Source organism: Schistocerca piceifrons, chromosome 6 (assembly GCF_021461385.2).
Source record: "Schistocerca piceifrons isolate TAMUIC-IGC-003096 chromosome 6, iqSchPice1.1, whole genome shotgun sequence".
In the NCBI taxonomy this organism is placed as follows: Eukaryota; Metazoa; Arthropoda; class Insecta; order Orthoptera; family Acrididae; genus Schistocerca; species Schistocerca piceifrons.
The window spans coordinates 149,731,196-149,750,352 of NC_060143.1; the positions used below are offsets into that span (position 1 = coordinate 149,731,196).

Consider the following 19,157-nt stretch of genomic DNA (forward strand, 5'->3'; position numbering starts at 1 on the left):
CAACAACTCTTGGTCACCTTTGATATTTCTGAAGGGGTGTTTACCAGTACTCTGTACATGCAGAATGTTGTTATAACTCATTATTTTGCCATTCTTGTTCCAATAGAATAATGTTCACCCAAACACCAATGGGGAAACTCCACATGCTCTCCAAAATGTTCAGCAACTGCCCTGACCCTCTGGACTTCTCCAGTCGAGCGTGTATGGGATATGATGGCACGAGAAGTGACTCGTGTGACTTGTCAACCAACAACTCTTACAGAACTATGTGAACAGGTCAAGCAGGCATCGTATAAAGTGTCCCAGGATAATATTCATCATCTGTCTGACAGACTGGATGCCAGATCAGTTCCTGCATTGCTGCCTGTAGAGGCTACACCACACACTCAGAACCACTTGTACTTCTGATCTATAAAAGTAATCATTTCACGTATTCCATATGCACTGTTGCAACAATAAATCTTGAATGAATTGGAATCCTCTAAAGGGGTGTACTAATTTTTTTTTACTGGAAATGTATTATGATAATGTGAATTCATTTTCATTATATGAAAACTACAAATAAAAATGATGACAGGCACACACTTATGACCATGGTATTTGGATGTTTGTGGACGCGTGTTTGAGTGTGTGTACTTAAAACTGAAAAAAATGTAGCACCTTAAAATAAAATAAAATTCTCCAGTTATGTTTTTTCATGCTACAGCCAGTAACCGATGAATGATCATCTATCTTCACTTTTATTTATATACTGAATATAGCTTTTCAGGACATCAAAATGACCAGTATACAATTTCTTGTGATGAAACAAAAACATATAACTATTCCTATAAGTAATGGCACCAAGTGCAATATTTACAGTCATTTGTTTGTAGGTGTATGCCTACTTACTGTGTGTAAAGGCGGAAAGACACATCACTGTCACTTACAGCAAGAAGTTCAGTGTCACGATTCAGGTCAACCAAATGCACTTTTCCATCACCTCCAGGAATTATTTCCCATCTCTCTTCATGTGCTGAAACAAATCATAATTATAGATCTTATAATTACATTTTTCCCTGAGACATTCAAGTTTCTTCTTTATCTACAATAATGATTGAAGCAGAAGAAATGAATTAAAAATTTTCTTCTTTATCTACAATAATGATTGAAGCACAAGAAATGAATTAACTTTTTTTTAAATTCATTTGTTCTGTTTCAATTAATATCATAAATCATAATTAATACATTAAAGCAAAACTGTTAAAGAAACTGAGTTTGCAGCATTGTGGTCAAAAATTTGTTTACTGTTTGTTTTTGGGTATCAATTAGCGAGGATGTTAATTCTTTTTCACATTTGCACAGTTATGAAGTCAGAACATGATAAGATTTCAAAGTAGGATAAAAATTTACTTTATATACTCAGAAATGTGAAATGTGCACTTCACAAAATTCAAACACATAGTATCTTATGACTACAATATCAATTAATTACAATTTTAATCAGACAACTCACACAAACACCTGGATTATCAATTTGTGGGGACGTGAAATGGAATTACCAGAAAGGTTCAATCAAAGGTAAAGCATGTGGCAGACTTTTTTTATTGGTGGAATAATGTGAAAATACAATGAGTCAACAAAGGAGATTATTTCAAAGCACTAATGCATTCCATCTCAGAATATTGCTCAAGTTTGTGGGATCCATACCAAATAGGACTATCATGGGAAATTGAATTTATGTACAGAATGGTAGCACTAATGGTCACACATTCGTTTCACTCATGAGAAATCATCACAGAAATGTAGGAAAACCTGAATTTGCAGATACGGAGATAGACATCAACCATCTCATGAATGCTTCTTACAGAGTTTCGAGAACATACTGCAGCCTGCACAAATCACCCTTGTAGACCTCATGAACACAAGATTAGACTAATGACAGTGGGCACAGAGACATTTAAACAGTCATTCTTCCTATACTCTGAATGCAAATACCTAAGGAAGGAAAGCTAATATGTGGGAAGTACACTTTGCGTGTGCTTCACAGTGGTTTGCAGAGTATGGATTTAGTTGATCATGCAACTGAAGCACATTGGGATGGAAGAATTTACAGCTTTTTTCTTTCAGAATATCCCCCCTTATCTGACTTTGTCAGCTTTCCAGAATGAATAGACACTTGATTTCTTACCAAATTGAATACCTGCATGTTATTGGATTTTATTCCATAGTAGATGCAACTTTTTTGTTTTGTTTTAGCCTGCTGTTTCACTCATGTTCCTTAACACCATACTTGTGGCCCATAGCCAATGCAAAGTAAAACTCTTTCACAAATAGACAGAACAGGGTGTACTCCTGATGCACCAAGCAGCTCTCACTTTTCATCCAGTCAATCTGTGTTCTCTCCAGACAGTCTATATATATTTTTAAAATTTATTTCTGTATTAAACAATTCGCTTTGTCAGCTGTCCTGATGACGCACATGGGCAAATGCCTTGCCTGAAATCACATCATTTCGGAAATGTCTTGGATGGTCACTGTGTGACTTGACACAGTGGTAATGAAAATGGGAGAAGTAGCATTGAAACGCATGTCCAGCAATTATGAGTTGTGTTTTCCTTAGTTTCCTTAAATCACTTCCACAAATGCTCAGATGGTTCCTTAAACCAGGCATCTGTCAACTTCTTTCACCCTGACTGTCCACTTTTAGATGGTATTCCACCTCTAATGACAAGCAAAGTAGAAAATGAGAGGCAATAGTAACCCTACATCTGATTGAATAAAAGCAAAACAGCATTTGGAGATTTAGTAAAAGTGTTTTACAATAGTGGCTGGAATATACTCTCTGAAATTCAGATGACATCAGTGTTAACATACATGAAGTGGAGGTTATTTACAACTTGTACAGGAACCTGGCTGCAGTTATAAGAGTCAAAAGACAGTAAAGGCAGAGGAAGGCAGTAGTTCAGAAGAAAATGGGATAGAGTTCTACTCTACCCCTTTGTTAATCAATCTGTACAGATTAAAACAAATGCACATTGAAGAAGTTAGGCAGGGATTAAAAAAGACACAAAGGACTTAAAGGCATTAGCTGCCCGTAGGCACTGATTTATATCAATGGGCAAATTAAAAATTTGTGCCAGACCGGGATTCAAAACCGGGTCTCTTGCTTACTAGGCAGACTGCTGACCACTACGACATCCAGACACAGCCATCACCACAATCAAACAGATTACCCTAGCACACCTCCTGTCAGACCCAAATTCTCAACTTACACCACATACCACTAATGCAGTGCTGCTGTTCGCAGATCTTGCCGATTCCCATAAGAGTTCAAGCTTGGTGCACATCTGCACTGGAGAGACCACATATGCAATAGAAAGAGATGAAAAAGGTTGTACAGAACAGACTAGCATGGAGAGGTGCATCAAACCAGTCTTCGAACAGATGACCACAACAGAATTGTGTGTGGAGTATAAAGAGAGAACTCATCATTGCATTTGATGTAGTTGTCAGTTAGTATAAAGAAGACAATAACAAATAAGGCACTGATCCTACACATCTGTGCAAGATCTCCATAGACATATATTTACCAGGAAAGCTGAAAATAGAAAGAATACAGGTAACCACTCACTGCATAGTTGAGATGTCAAGTTGTTGTAAGTACATATTCAAGGTTGAACTCATAGCTAAGCTTTTGGACAATGTCTTTCATCAGAGATAAAAGTTTAAAAAAACTCACACACACAGCTACTTGACTGACACTGTAGTGTGACAGGGATCTAGCACCAAGGCTATATAGCTGTACATGTTTAGCAATGTACTTGAGTGCATTTTAGTCAGTTACATCTGGGGAAAGATAATGTCCAATAGCTTACTTACAAGTTCAATAGTGTTTACATACTTGACTATGGCTGACTGTTTCAAGGATACCATAAATTGTTAACTTTATTCCTTCCAATGTTCATACCATATCCACAATTTTTCAGTATCATAAGGAAGCAGGTTGTACAAATATCTACAACATGAAATATTAGTGAGTGACTCAAACCAGACTTTTTACAGTCTTAAATATATAATGCAATTCATTCATTTGTTCATTTACCCATTATTTTCCACATCTCCTGTCAAGAAGGAGAATCTTCAGGAATATGGAGTGAGTCAAGATGTTTTTCTTCAGCAGTGGGGGTGGGGGCATCAGCCTTGTGACTTGTTTCTGGCCTGTCACTAATCTTCTAAAGCGCCAGGTTTTTCCTCTTAAAGTAGCAAATCCAACATCTTCCAATGTCTGTCTTCTCCTCTAGTCCCTGTCTTCTTTACAATTAACTCTAGTACCATGAAAGTTATTCCTTGATGTCTTAGCACAAGTCCTACAGTTCTGTTCTTTTTCTTGTCAATGTTTTCCAGACATTCCTTCCCTTACCAATTCTGCAGAGAATCTGCTCCCTTATTATATTATAAATTCATCTAATTTTAAATCTCCTTTTAGATACTAAGCTATGCATTAACAAAAGACAAGAAACTCAAGAAACTTAATCTGAGTCCCTTAGAACAAACAAGGGTAAAATCAAACAGAACCAAGAATAAAGACTCTTATGCTATGAAGAGAGAGCTATCCTTATTCAGAGAACAAGCTTTAGTCAAGAACTGATGCCTCAGAATGTGTACTATCAAGCATTAAAACTACTGGACACAGCTAAGGTGAATGTATCAAAATCACAGCATGCTGTGGATGTTTCCACTGATTTTGAAGGCTTTATTGTAAACCAGTCTTCAGATATAGCCCTAATATTACTACTGTAAACTGCAGCCAATAAAACTGTTAACTGTTCTTGCACTATTGCTGAGGTGAAAACTAACCAATGTTTTCATGAAAAAACATTATCTTTGGGATAACTAGCAATCTTTGAATACCTCTGCCATGAAGTATAAATGACATGAAATGAAGAATTTTAACATGAGTGAACAAACATTGAGTGGTATCAAGCACATAAAAAAATTAATAATAAATAGCAATTAATTTTGGGGATGAATTAACATTCTATGGTTTCAAATGAGTTATAGAACTTCAGGACATTTACTATTGAGAAATAAAGTATAACAATGAATTGTACATAGATTACTTTCACACTATACATCCCAGCTGTACATTACAAATTGAGAACTGAACTATTGGAGGAGAGTGAAAGGCAACCAAGCAACACATCTTCTACTACAAAGCTTTACAACTCCATGATTTTCAGAAACTCAGTGATTTAGAGTATGAGCTCTTGTGCCTACTCAGGCTCTTGTTGACAAGCAGAACAAGTGCTGCATTGTGGGGAGTGAGGGAAATGTGCACACACCATGTAGTCACAACAACATGGGAGAAGTGCCAACTGTGAAATAAGGGAGGGCCAGTTTTAACAGCAATGTCATCTAATAGCAACAATAGCGAGTCATCAGCAACATCTTCACATTTCAATCCACAGTGAGAGGAATCTTATCTTTTTACATGAACAGATGGGTTTGCAAAGTTTTTAGGATTAAGTACTTACAGTAATTTACTGCACATGGTATGAGGGCATGCTGAAATGAAATGGCTCTGAATTTTTTATGTGGAGATTATAAAAACCTTTTAAATAAAACATATGTTAACGTTCCACATCTTTATTCTTCATGTCTACATATTTATTTTTCAACATTGTCACCCTGCCAACATACACATTTCTGCCAATAAGCACTCTGTTGATACCATCAATGTGGAATATATGACTTTTGTTTATGGAGTCACAATCTCACCTCTGCTTGCAGTGTTTCATCATTGTCAAAATGAAGTCCTCGAAAAAGTTCTTTTGGTTTTGGAAACAACTGAAAATCAGATGGGGCCAAATCAGAACTATACGGAGGACAACTGATGACAGTGAACCCAGGGGCTCAGGTTGTTGCAGTGCTTGTGGGTGGTCCTTTTCCCGAATGGTGGCACATTTCAGGAAGGCTGTTCAGCTATGAATATGGGTGAGGCACTTTCAAATCAACATGAAAGAGTCTAGATCTTATAGTTCCTTTTACTCAATCTTACATTGGAGTAACATCAACACAATGTCTTTTCTCCCATCTAAATTGACTACAATATTCCCCCAAACATTTCATTAACTCTTATAACACATTTTCTCTAGCTGGTCTGAGTCCAGACAAAGAAGCAGCTCTATGCACAAACACCAGCGCATATCCACATAAGATAATGATTTTGCGTCTGTTGGAACAGTGACGATGTGGTGAGCTATGAATTGCTTCCCTGAGATGTAACCATAACTGCTGACATTATTGTCAACAACTGAGACATCTTGCAAATGCAATCCTAAAACAATGAGCAAGAAGGCTGTGTGAAGTGATGTTACTCCACAGTAACTCCCACTTGCATTCTGATATACTGACCTGATGTCGCACCCTCAGAGTTTCACCTTTTTGTGTCTCTATCGAACAACGTTCAAGGAACTTCCTCTCTGGCTGAAAATGCCCTCTGAATGTGGCTTGACAAGTTCTTCCCCCTCAAAACCAAGTGATTTCTACAGTTGTGGCATCAAAGAGTTACCCCAGCACTGACAGACTGTTTTAAATAGAGAAAGGGAATATATTATGGATGACTAAATTTTCTACTGTGCATCTCTGTTGGGTTCATTAAACTCATGCAAAAACGCAATATTTGAATGACAGTTCACAGCCAGCTCAAAGCGGGCAGTGATCAGCATCCAGAAGTATGAACCTTTACCATTACACAAAATCTTGGCAATGGTGTGGTGCACATGGGCATGGAAAAGATAAAGCAGTGAGAGCTGAGCCACCATATCAAGACAGTGAATTTCTTGGTCTGATTCTGCAAGCTGCAGATGACATATTATTGATGACCAAAGTTTCTATTGTGTCTCTTTTGGGTTCATTAAACTTATGCATAACTGCACAGCTTACCATGAGCTCCCTATCAATGTGCACAGGACATTAATTTAGCATCATTTGTGTCGTTTTCTCATGTTTACAAAAGGCATGGCAGCCTGTGAGTCAATTGGAATGGATTCCTCAGCTTGATTCCACAAGCCGTAAACCATGTAAATCAACCTTACAGTGAGCTCCCCACCAAGGTGCGCAGGATGGTAATTTGGTGCCATTCATGTCTTTTCTCATGTTCATGAAAGACACGGCATGCTGTGTATCAAGCAGAAAATCATTCTCTTACAAGTCAGCAGTTTTCCCGCAGGCCCGCAATTAGGACAGTACACTCATAACACTGGGGAATGTACATCATCTAGGACCAGTATTCGGGCCCTGTAATGTGTGACAAGTGTGCAATAGTAGTGTTAGCAGCATATACTGTGGCCACAAAATCATCAGTGCATTGTCACTTACAAATATAAATCAGTTTTCAGTTGGCTGTGTAATACTTTTTGACAAATAAATGTATATTTCACAACCATGCTCATTCTCAGTTCCCGTCACCATAGCCTTCCTCCGAGTATAGTACATGGGAGTGGCAGTAAGGCTGGGTCCCTGTACAACTGGGTTGTATGTGGTGATCTCCTCTTTCTTTTAAACTTAGTGTGAGGTTCATTCATGTGATGTTGCATAAAGAACTAGGTTAGGGTACTAGAATATTAGTGTTTTATGGAAACCTCGAGTCTTTGGCAAAGAGCAGAAAGATTTGCACACAGGAAAATACCTATGGATGGAACAGAGTGCCCCGATTTCCAACCAGTAGCAAAAAGGATGGATCAGGAATGGGGATATCCAATATCATCCATACCAAAAATGGCCCTGTCATCTGCTGGTGCTAGCAGGTCATGTTCAGCCTGTCCTACAGTATCCTGGAGTTACTGATTTCAGAGCTAACACACTAATGTCACACTTTACAGAGCCTTCAATGCATTATAAAAGGTAGGGACCAGGAAAATTATCACAATGTGTGGTTTTGTTTCAAGAGCACACACTGCCAATGCAACACCAGACACTTTGTGTTCATTGCAATGGGAGACGTTGAATCACCATCCTCACAGTCCCAATCTCTTATTTTATGATTATGACAGGTTTGCTACCTAGAAAGACCTAAAATGTCAGCATTTCACTGGTGATCAGTCAGTTCAAGATGATGCAGAAGAGTGGTTCCCTTACCAGCCACTGTCTTTCGTAATGGTCCCTTTAATATTTTGAACATCGGTCTATGTTACATTTGAATGACACTTTATTCCATGTATCTTTTATTTATTTATTTATATATCATAAATCCAATACTGCAAGGCATTCACATGGATGTAGGACGTGTCAGAATTATTACAAATAATACAAAAGGAATACATAAAAGTACCTCTTGCAAGAGGATATCTGGTATAAGACAAAATACACATTAATAAGTATAGACAAAATTTCATTAAAAATATGGTAGATCTTAATAGCTAAATGAAAGACACAGTAATGTTAACAGTGATTGTGAGTATCGTAACGCACAATAGCACATCCAATTAGTAAATGAAAAAATCAATTAGTTAACTCTACTGAAATATTCTTCTGCCGAATAGAAGGAATTATCTAATAAATACTGTTTGAGCTGTTGTTTAAATTTGGGAAGCTCATGGATAAGTAATTTCAGTGATGGTGGGAGAGCATTGAACACCTTGCAGCTCATGTAATGGACTCCTTTTTGTACAATAGTAAGGATTTTTGATTCATAAGTGAGGTCCATCTTCCTCCTGGTATTGTGGGTATGGTATGAATAATTGGTTTTGTACGACTGTCCATTTTTACCAATGAAACATAACAGGGAGTAGATATATTGGCATGCAGTTGTCAGTATCCCTAATTTTCTGAAAAGGTTCCTACAAGAATGTCTAGGCTGGACTCTGTTCATTATCCTAATAACTCTCTTTTGGGCAATGAATATTTTTTTGGATAGTGGCTGATTACCCCAGAAAACTATGCCATACAGCAATAATGCACAGAAATAACTAAAATAAGCAGTTTTGTGGTGTCTCAGTCACATACAGTGGAAATAATATGAACAGTGAATGTTGCTGAGCTGAGTTTTTTGTGGAGGTGCAAAATATGTTCACACCATTTTAGACTGTTGTCAATGTGTACACCCAGAAACTTGGTTGACTCAACTTGTAGTAACTCACTACCACTCAATGTAATACTTAATTGATCATCAACTTTTTTCCTTACTTTGAATTGCACAAACTGGGTCTTATTGACATTTAGTGATAACCCATTATTTACAAACCAATTACATACTTCACTAAAGACAATATTGGCCGATTCCTCAAGATTGATGTTGGGAGTTTTGTTGATGAGGATAGAGGTGTCATCAGCAAAAAGAGTAAAGTGAGTTTTAAAGCTAGTATGCAAGGGAAGGTCATTGATAAAGATGAGAAAGAGAAGGGGGGCAAGTACAGAGTCCTGAGGAACACCACAGCCAATAGAGCCCCAGCTAGATGACACAGAGTACCCCTCAGAGTCATTCAACATGACCTTCTGCTTTCTTCCAGCTAGGTTGGGTATAATCCATGAGCCAACTGAGCCACTTACACCATAATATTCAGCCTTTGCTAAGAGGATTTCATGATTATCAAAGGCCTTAGAAAGGTCACAGAAGATACCAACAGGAGATAGTTTATTATCAGATGACTAAGATTTGATGGGTGAAGGAAAAAATAGCTTGTTCTGTTGATACACCCTGTTGAAATCCGAACTGGCTACTGTTTAATACCTTATAATGCATGAGGTGTTCAATAAGTCTTTTCTGAACCAATCTCTCAAGAATTTTAGAAAAGGTTGTTAAAAGGGAGATAGGCCGATAGTCTCTCAGGAACAATCCCATGCTGGATGGATTCATTGAATATGTGGCACATTATTTTGCTTATCGGCTTATGGCACTCCTTGAGTAATCTTGAAGAGATACCATCTGTGCCAGCAGAATTCTTGCTCTTCATCTCTCTAATTATATTCTCAATTTCATGTACCATGACAGGAGACACTTTAATCTGCTTGTTTTTTTTTTTAATTTTTTTTATTAATAGCTTTTTGAAGGGATAACATAGCTTCATTAACAGAACATGTTTTTCCAGTTTGTACTGCTGATGCCAGAAAGTGGTTGTTAAAAATGTCAGTAATTATTTCAGCATTGTCATGAATGGTATCATTTGTTTTAATTTCTATTGTGTTTTCTGCAGCAGGGATTTTACCTGTTTCCCTTTTTATTACGCCCCATATCGTTTCAATTTTGTTATTAGGGACATCAATTTCTGATTTTATAGAAATACTCTTTGCCCTTCTTAGAACTTTTTTAAGGATAGAGCAGTATAGTTTGTAATGTTTTTCCTTTTCTACACTATAACTGGACTTGAGTGAGGCATACAGATTCCTTTTCCTTCTGCTAGATGTTTTAATGCCCAGAGTTAGCCAGTTTTTATTAGAATAGGTCTTGCGTTCATAATAGAGTATTGCCTTTACCGATCTTGTCTTAATGGTGTGTTGCAGCAAGGTTTCAAGTTTCTCAGAAGACGTGCTAAGCTGTGGAAATAACCAACAGACTACTTGCTGGACAGCCTCATCATTGAATATGAGTCGTGGTTCTTTGGGCTTCATCTGTTGCTTTCAACACACACACACACACACACACACACACACACACACACACACACACACATGTTCCTTTTACGACTATAAATATTCTATTCTTATATCACACTGTCATATGCCTGTTGTTGATGACGCACAGAAACTGATATTCTGACATTAAATTTACTCACCACAGGTAAGACCAATTAACACAAACAGAAACAGCAGCTTGTGATCCATGATGACTGCTTGACATTTCATCTGCTCTTCCTGCCTTAAGTACATATTGCTTATCTTTGAGAGATTTAATGTGCTTCATTCAACTGATAAGTCACATTTGGATAATTGTCTGTCTTATCAGCATGTAGTAACATGAAATTAATTTATATCATTTGAAATCACATTCCTGTGGCTATATTAGATGTAAAAAGTGCTAGTACATTATCTTAGTCATACTAAAATGAAAGTGGGTTTTATATAAATATATTTGGATGCCTGTACATCTATACTAACACATAGAGGGGAAAAGTTATTTTCAAAAATGTTGAAAAATTCTTGATCAATTTACTTCACATTTATATGTGATATTCTTATAAACACTCAGACATAAATAGGTTACATATTTAATAAAAAAAGGAAAAGAAAAGAAACAATGTAGAGGTTTCCTGTTACAGCTGACAACAAAAAAGAAAACACTGTGCTGTGAAAATGTGCAGTTTAATTTTCTGTCCTGCGGTCAGTTTTAACTGTCACAGAATGGCATTTAAACCATTAGAAAAACTGTTTCTCCCATATATATTGTTTCTCTGTGTATACAGTTTTAAACAAGAATTGTATACACAACAATGTGCTGTTTTGTTTTGTTCCTTACAGACGCTTTTAACAGAAAATCTGTATAGTACGAAAGTTTTATTTACGGATTCTTGGTTTATCATTAAAATACTGCAAGGCAATTGGAATCATCTGAAACCTCGTAATGCTACCCATTTGCAGACTGAAAACATGCAAAATAATGTTATTGAAGCTACTATCCCCACAGACCCAGCAGCTGGAGACCTCTGTCTCATACCCCGTATACCAATGATCCCAAATGTTTTACCCATTCAGCTAATACATGTACATGGTGAACATTAATAAAACCAACAAACTGCAGGAACAGGTTCCTGACTGGAAATGAAGGAAGAAAGCTACTATGAATATGTGTCTGGAAATGCGTCATTACCACAGTAGATGGTGCTGATCAATAACAGTACCTCTGACTATGTGCCATGTCTGTAGCTCACAGATGATGATTATATAGACTGATGATGCAAGTTCTGGTAAAGATTGTTTCTTCCATAAGGAGGACTGATGACAGAAATCCCATAATTGTGATGGTCTGGTGCAAGAACCATTGACACAATCCTTCCCATAGAGAGAAATGTGTTGCTGGTAATTCTTGCCTTCAATGCACGTGATAGGGACAGTAGCGGTTATCATGCACAATACACGTAATCGTACTTTGGCTTACACCATGTTGATGGGTCACTTGCCTGGAGCTTGTACTAGGGTCCATCTAAATATCCTGTACAACCCGGTCCTCTAAATCTAGCATATGCACAGTCCACCACCTCCCTGCATGTTCATCTGTCTGAAAGAACCCATGATCACATGAAAGTCCAAATAGGGCTTGAAATGTTGTGTGACGTGGTTGGCATCTGAGAGGGTACTTGCTATAGTCTAGCTGTACTACCTCCCGACCATTTCCATCATGTAGACCCATGCACAGAAGTCCATCGGCAATAAATCAGGCGACCAAGATGACCAGGATATTGTTCCACTATGTCCAGTGCAAGTCAACACATTCCTATGGAAATACACAACAGATTCACAATGATAATTTTGTGTCACACCATGTTGCTGGCAAATAAATTGTGTGTCCATATCCTGTTGCAGTTGAGGCATTAGATAATGTTCAAGCATGTCCAGGTTACGATACGCCTGTTACAGTTGACTCAGTAAAAAAGAAAGGACTGTAAATCTTGTTACAGCTTAAAACACAAAAATGAAGATGGCTTCATCACTGAACAGAATTTTATTAAGAAAATCATCTTCAGTCTGCATTTTGTTAAACACTTCTACAAAAAACTTTGTCACTTTCTCTTAAAGCTTTCAACAGTTCCAATCTGTAAGTTTTGAGAGACAGGCATTTCTGTAATACCTTCCATACTGTAAAGCAAAGCATATTAATTTCTAATCTGGCATGTCTTGATGATTCAACTGGACTACAAATATAAGACTGCCAAACTCGTTTGATAGCAGCATCAGGACTGCTGATGCACCCTGACCTGGCGTCCTATGTGTTACACAGCCAGTTTCGGTGAAACAATTGTACCAATTAATAACAGTTTGCCCTTGGGGTGGTGGCTTGCAATATTTAGTCCTGGATTGTCTCTGAACTGTAGTAGCGAATTTGTATTTGTGAAAACACAAACAACACTGCACACACTCTGCATTGCTACACAACTCCATGATGATTGTTCTAACTCATTTGCATTTGCCACCTAGTGGTAATGTTGGGAACTAACAGTGCTAGGTACAATAAAACTTGAAGATATACTGCATACAGTGCTGCATCAAACATTTTTGTAAGTTACTTACCCTTTTCACAATTAAGGTCACTTTTGTATAACTAATTTATAAACACCCTGTATACATATGGGGCAATGGCCTTGCCGCAGTGGATACATCAGTGCCAGTCAGATCACCAAAGTTAAGCGCTGTCGGCCATGGCCGGCACTCGGATGGGTGACCCTCCGGGCCGCCATGTGCTGTTGCCATTTTTCGGGGTGCACTCAGCCTTGTGATGCCAATTTTGGAGCTTCTCGACCGAATGGTAGCGGCTCCGGTCAAATAAAACCATCGTAACAACCGGGAGAGTGGTGTGCTGACCGTGCTGACCACACACCCCTCCTATCCGCATCCCTAGTTGAGGATGACATGGCAGTCGGATGGTCCCAATGGGCCACTTGTGGCCTGATGACGGAGTGCTGTATACATATGTGTGTCTATTCCAGGATACATTTGGAGCATTTTACGCAGTTTCATACAGACTTGACAGAAATATGACTTTTTGCCAGAAGACAATTAAAGTGAGTTAGGAAACCCCCAGAACCCATATTTTTGGGGGTGTGAAGGATTTAGCATGCAAGCATAATAATTCTGAAATCTTCGGAGCAAATTCAACTAATCATCGTATGTATAGTACTTAGTACCCTGAAAAACATACTATTGGGGTAAGACACCCCAAGCATCATTTGAGGTTTGATGGGGATGAAAGTGATAAAAAATGAACTCTATTAGTACTGAATACATGATTTTCAAAGGTGTACACTGATTGGTAACAGCCCAATGATGTTTAAACCCTATAGGTGGAGGAGAGGGTTGGTATGTAAGGCCTACTTTTGGAATGCTCGGTGTAACTTCAACTGAACTAGGTACATATATGGATTACTCCATTTTCATCAAAGGCTTACCCCATCTTGTAACAAACAGGGCCACCTGTTAGAGCAGACTCATATTCAATGGCTGCCTCACAACCTGTGGCATCTGGGTCCTTCCCCACAACATCAGCTTCTGTGAATTATATGAATGGGAGTTGTTACTGCAACATATCCTTTGAACCCATACCCTTGTGATCTCAGTCTCTGCTAGCCTCCTACCCCACACCCACCTCTTCCCCTGCCCCAGGATCCAACTCATTCTCCCCCCAGTCTCTCATTCCTCTCTTCTATCTTCTCATCCCAATCCACTCCTCCACATCGTTGTGCCCTATGCATATCTCCTGCACATGGTCAGAATGAGCTAATAGGTGCCACATTCCTATCCTGTGTAACTGCTGCCTCTTCCTCCCAGCTGTTGGCCGCCCTTACCCTACCTCTATTTCCACTACTTGCTTCCATCCTCCCCTAGCCACTGCACCCACAATTCCCTTGTTTATGTGCCCTTTTGCAGTTTACTGTCTCTACTATTTAGTGAGTTGGTACCTATACTCCTTAGTTAGTAACATACTTAGTACATACTGCATACAACAGAAAATTGTTTCAAACAAAATGGTAAGAAAAATATGTTCTAAAGATCTACTCGATAGTCACGGAAAATAATTTGATGTTGAAAAAATTTGGAAAATGTACAGAAAGAGTCTTAACATAAGTAGAACACTAAGAAACGAAGTAGAGAATGAAAGAATGCTGAAGTTCTACTAGTCTATGATGGCACTAGTTGGTTTCCAAGGAGTATTCACAAAGTTTTAATTATCATCTAAAAAAAAAATTAATTTTTTTTCCTTTGCTGGTATATCATGACACCCAAAACAAGAGGAACACTGATATACCAAGCTGTCAACAGTCTGGAATGCAAGATAGTTTTCCAATTGTTGCTTTAAAAATATTCAACTCATTACCTCAAGAAGTGCAATCCCAGCCACTAGGACCATTCACAAGGAAAACTGCACAGGACCTGAAAGAGTACCCATTATACTCCATTGGAGAATTCTTCAATGGTGACCAAAGTAAATGGATAAAATAATACTGTTTCATCTTTTGTGAATAGTTTTCTTTATATAATGAAAAATTGTAAATAATTCATATGTATGTATGTAATCTTGACACAGTCTCTCCAGTCATGACTGGTGAACAGTGCAGGTCGAGAAATAAAGTAATATGAGGTGCCCCGAAACAGCAAAAGAGAATGTTTATTTTTTGCCAGTTGTATTAATATGATTCACAGGATTTTTGTCACTGTGTTGCTAAACATTCAGAAAAGTATATGTACAGTATCAGCCATAGTCTGTTGTCAGCTGTCAAAATGGTTATATGTTTTTTTCTTTTGTATACAAATGGATCAGAGAATTTATGTAAAAGTTTGCTATAAGAATGGAAATAATAAGCAGCAAAGTTTAAGAAATAATAAACATTGCTTTTGGTGAGTCTCTATGAGTAAAACGAGTTTCAAAGAAGGCTGTGAAAATGCTGAGGGTGATGAATTCCCTGGGCACCTCAGCACATCATGAACTGATGAAATCCTGGAAAAAGTGAAGGAAATGATTATGAACAATCAGTGAATCATAATCAGAGATTGCTGATGATGTTGGCATTTGTGGCGAAACAATTTGTGGCTTTTGCAGCACAGTAATGCATCTCCTCATATATTGTTGCTTCTTCATGGAAGTTTGAACAAAACCAAAACCCCATATGCAGCAAACATGGTCCCATGTAACTTTTTCCAGTTCTCAAAAATAAAGCAAAACTTAAATGGCTTTCAGTTTAAAAAATAGATGAGATTAAGAATCCATTGCAGATTGATCTATAAGCTATTCCACGAATCAAGTTCCAGAAGTGTTTCAGGGATTGGAAAAAGTGTTGGCAGAGGTGTAATAATACGTAATGGGGACTATTTTGAAGGGGATAATGTTACTATAAATAAACAAATGATTCTTTCCAGAAAACAAAACTACCAGCCACCTTCTTTATTTTATTTTATTTATTTATTTTTATGCCCCGTGGGTCTGCAGTTCTATAAAATGGAGTAGCAGAATATCATGGAGTGTGGTTAGGTGGCAAGATGCTTCCAATGTGGACAAACAAGTTGGAATAATGAAGAACAAAGCAGCAGGACCATCCCTCTGCAGAAATTGCAAGAGAAGTAGTTGCCCTGGTATGTATCACAATTGAAATGATAGCGGAAAATGGGAAAAATCAGTTACAGATCAGGCGTCAATGTCTTGGACGAAATTTTCAACATGATACAGATCACTGTCCACATGATTTCCATGGCTCCTCATACCCATTCAAAAATTCTACCAAATAAGCCAGTAGTGGGAATGTTGTTGCTGTGTCCGACCATTCCAGACAATATCTTTAGCTGTCTAATCACCATGGCCAAGTGCTGGATGTACCACTATGATCCCAAGACAAAGATGAAAATTAAATCACCATCATTCAAAGTGATGCTGAGTGATTTTTGAGACTGCCATAGTATGATGCAAACAGATTAAGCTTGTTAGGGTTACAGAATAGCAGTAACATACTACCAAAATCTCCCAAAAAGATTACTGGAGGCTGTCAAGATGAAGTGTTGCAGGTAGTAACCTGGTTTTGTGCCATACAACTTCCCAGCTCATCTAGCAAAGACATAGTCACACGTGCTCTTTCTTTGGGCTAATAAATTTTAGCTCTCTTCTTGTAGCATCCCTAATAAATTTTAGCTCTCTTCTTGTAGCATCCTGGTATGGCACCCACTGACTTCTACCTCTTTCCTTGAATGAATACAGTCGCAGGTTCGAATCCTGCCTCGGGCATGGATGTGTGTGATGTCCTTAGGTTAGTTAGGTTTAAGTAGTTCTAAGTTCTAGGGAACTGATGACCTCAGAAGTTAAGTCCCATAGTGCCCAGAGCCATTTGAACCATTTTTTGAACCTTGAATGAAGAAAGTGTTGTGAGATAAGCATTTCGAGAATGATGATGAAGTGGTTTTAGAGCTGGAACATTTCCTGAAAAGCTAAAATACGGACTTCTACAACAAGGTCTCCACCAGGTCATCTGTCACTGGAAAAAAACCTAACAATATTATGAAAAGGATAGTTGCTATTCACCATATAGCAGAGATGCTTAGTCACAGATAGGCACAAAAAAAACTGTCAAAAATGAGTTTTTGGCCAACAGTGCCTGTGTTGGAGATGTAATGAACACACATACTCACACTCACTCAAATACAACTCAATATGTTCAGGGTCAACTGCCAGAGTCTGCACCGTTCATCAATTCTCTGCAGGTCGTTCTGCAAATTCTTACTATCTTCTGATGTTGCTACTTTGGTATAAACAATTGCATCATCTGCAAATAGCCGTAAAGAGCATCCGACACTTTCTACTAGATCATTTATACATATTGTAAACAGCAGCGGTCCTATCATACTTCCCTGTGGTGCTCTGGATATGAGCTTCAGCTCGGTTTTTTTTTTTTTTTTTTTTTTTTTTTTTTTTTTTTTTTTTTTTTTTTTTTTTTTTTTCGCTAAACGGCAGTGCATGACAGTGTCAGATGCCTTACTGGAATCAAGGAACACAGCATCAACCTGAGCGCCATTGTCCACTGCGCTGTGGATCTCATGGAGGAACAGAGCGAGCTGAGTTTCACAGGATCTCCGTTGATTTTTATAGAGGAGTTGTTCATTTTCCAAAAACATCATAATTCTTGAGCATAATACATGTTCCATAATTCTACAACAGATTGACGTCAACAATATAGGTCTATAATTGTGTGGATCTGTCTTACGGCTTTTCTTAAAAACGGGAATGACCTGCACTTTGGGGTAGCCGTGCAGTCTCAGGCGTATTGTCATGGACTGTGCGGCTTTCCCCGTCGCAAGTTCAAGTCCTCCCTCGGGCATGGGTGTGTGTGCCGTTCTTTAAGTTAGTTTAAGTTAGATTAAATAGTGTGTAAGCTTAGGGACAGATGATCTCAGCAGTTTGTTCCCATAAGGCCTTACCACTAATTTCCAAAAATTTACCTGCGCTTTTTCCCAGTCTTTAGGTACCTTTCGTTGCTCAAGAGATCTACCATAAATTACTGATAGAAGGGGAGCAAGTTCTTTCGCATAATCTTTATAGAATCTTATAGGTACATCATCTGGCCTTTCCACTACTAAGCGATTGTAGTTGGTTTTCAGTTCCGCGATCGGTTATCTCAATATCTGACGTTTCGACGTTCGCACGGCGATTGAAAGGAGGGACAGTGTTACGATCTTTCGTGGTGAAACAACTCCGGAAGACCGAATTCAGTATTTCGGCCTTCTCTCTGTTATCTTCTGTTTCGGTGCCGATGTGGTCGCTGAGAGACTGAATAGATGATTTTGACTCACTGTCTGATTTTACATACGACCAAAACCTCTTAGGGTTTTTACGCAGGTCGGCTGACAACGTCTTACTTTCAAAATCATTGAACGCTTCTCTCATTACTCTCCTTACACTCATTTTCGCTTCGTTCAGCTTTTGTTTGTCTGCTAGGTTTTTACTTCTCTTGAATATGCCCTCTTTGTTTACGTAGCGCTTTTCTAACAAGGCTGTTAAACCATTGTGGATCTTCCCCATGCCATAAAACCTTACTCGGAACATACTTGTCTAGGACATATTGAACGATGGCTTTGAATTTTTTCCATTTGTTCTCCATATCTCCGTCCTCACCACCGAATATTTTATGCTGACTACTGAGATATTCAGAAATTTGTATCCTGTCACCCTTGCTGAGAAAATGTATCTTCCTAACTTTCTTAACATCCCTTGTAGGACTTGTTGTCGTAGATGCTGTCACAGCCTTATGATGACCAATATCTTCCTTTACGTTCAGGTCTGCTTGTTGCCAAGAGGTCTAAGATGTTACCCTCACGAGTCGGTTCTCTAGCTGTCTGCTCAAGGTAATTTTCGGACAAGACATCCAGAACATTGCCACACGATTCCCTGTCTCTGGCACCAGTTTTGATGGCATAATAATTCTCCCAATCTATACCTGGCAAGTTGAAGTCAACCCCTATTACAATGGCATGATCAGGAAATTTACTAA

The 19,157-nt window shown here is 38.3% G+C and overlaps 1 protein-coding gene across 1 annotated transcript in view; it reads right to left on the bottom strand.

Moving 5' to 3' along the window:
• LOC124803201 overlaps positions 1-19,157 on the bottom strand; it is a 128,926-nt gene that overhangs the window by 20,967 nt on the left and 88,802 nt on the right. Inside the window, exon 2 of the mRNA XM_047264383.1 lies at positions 930-1,015. Coding sequence (XP_047120339.1) covers positions 930-1,015 — 86 coding nt within the window. The remainder of the gene's footprint in view (positions 1-929; positions 1,016-19,157) is intronic.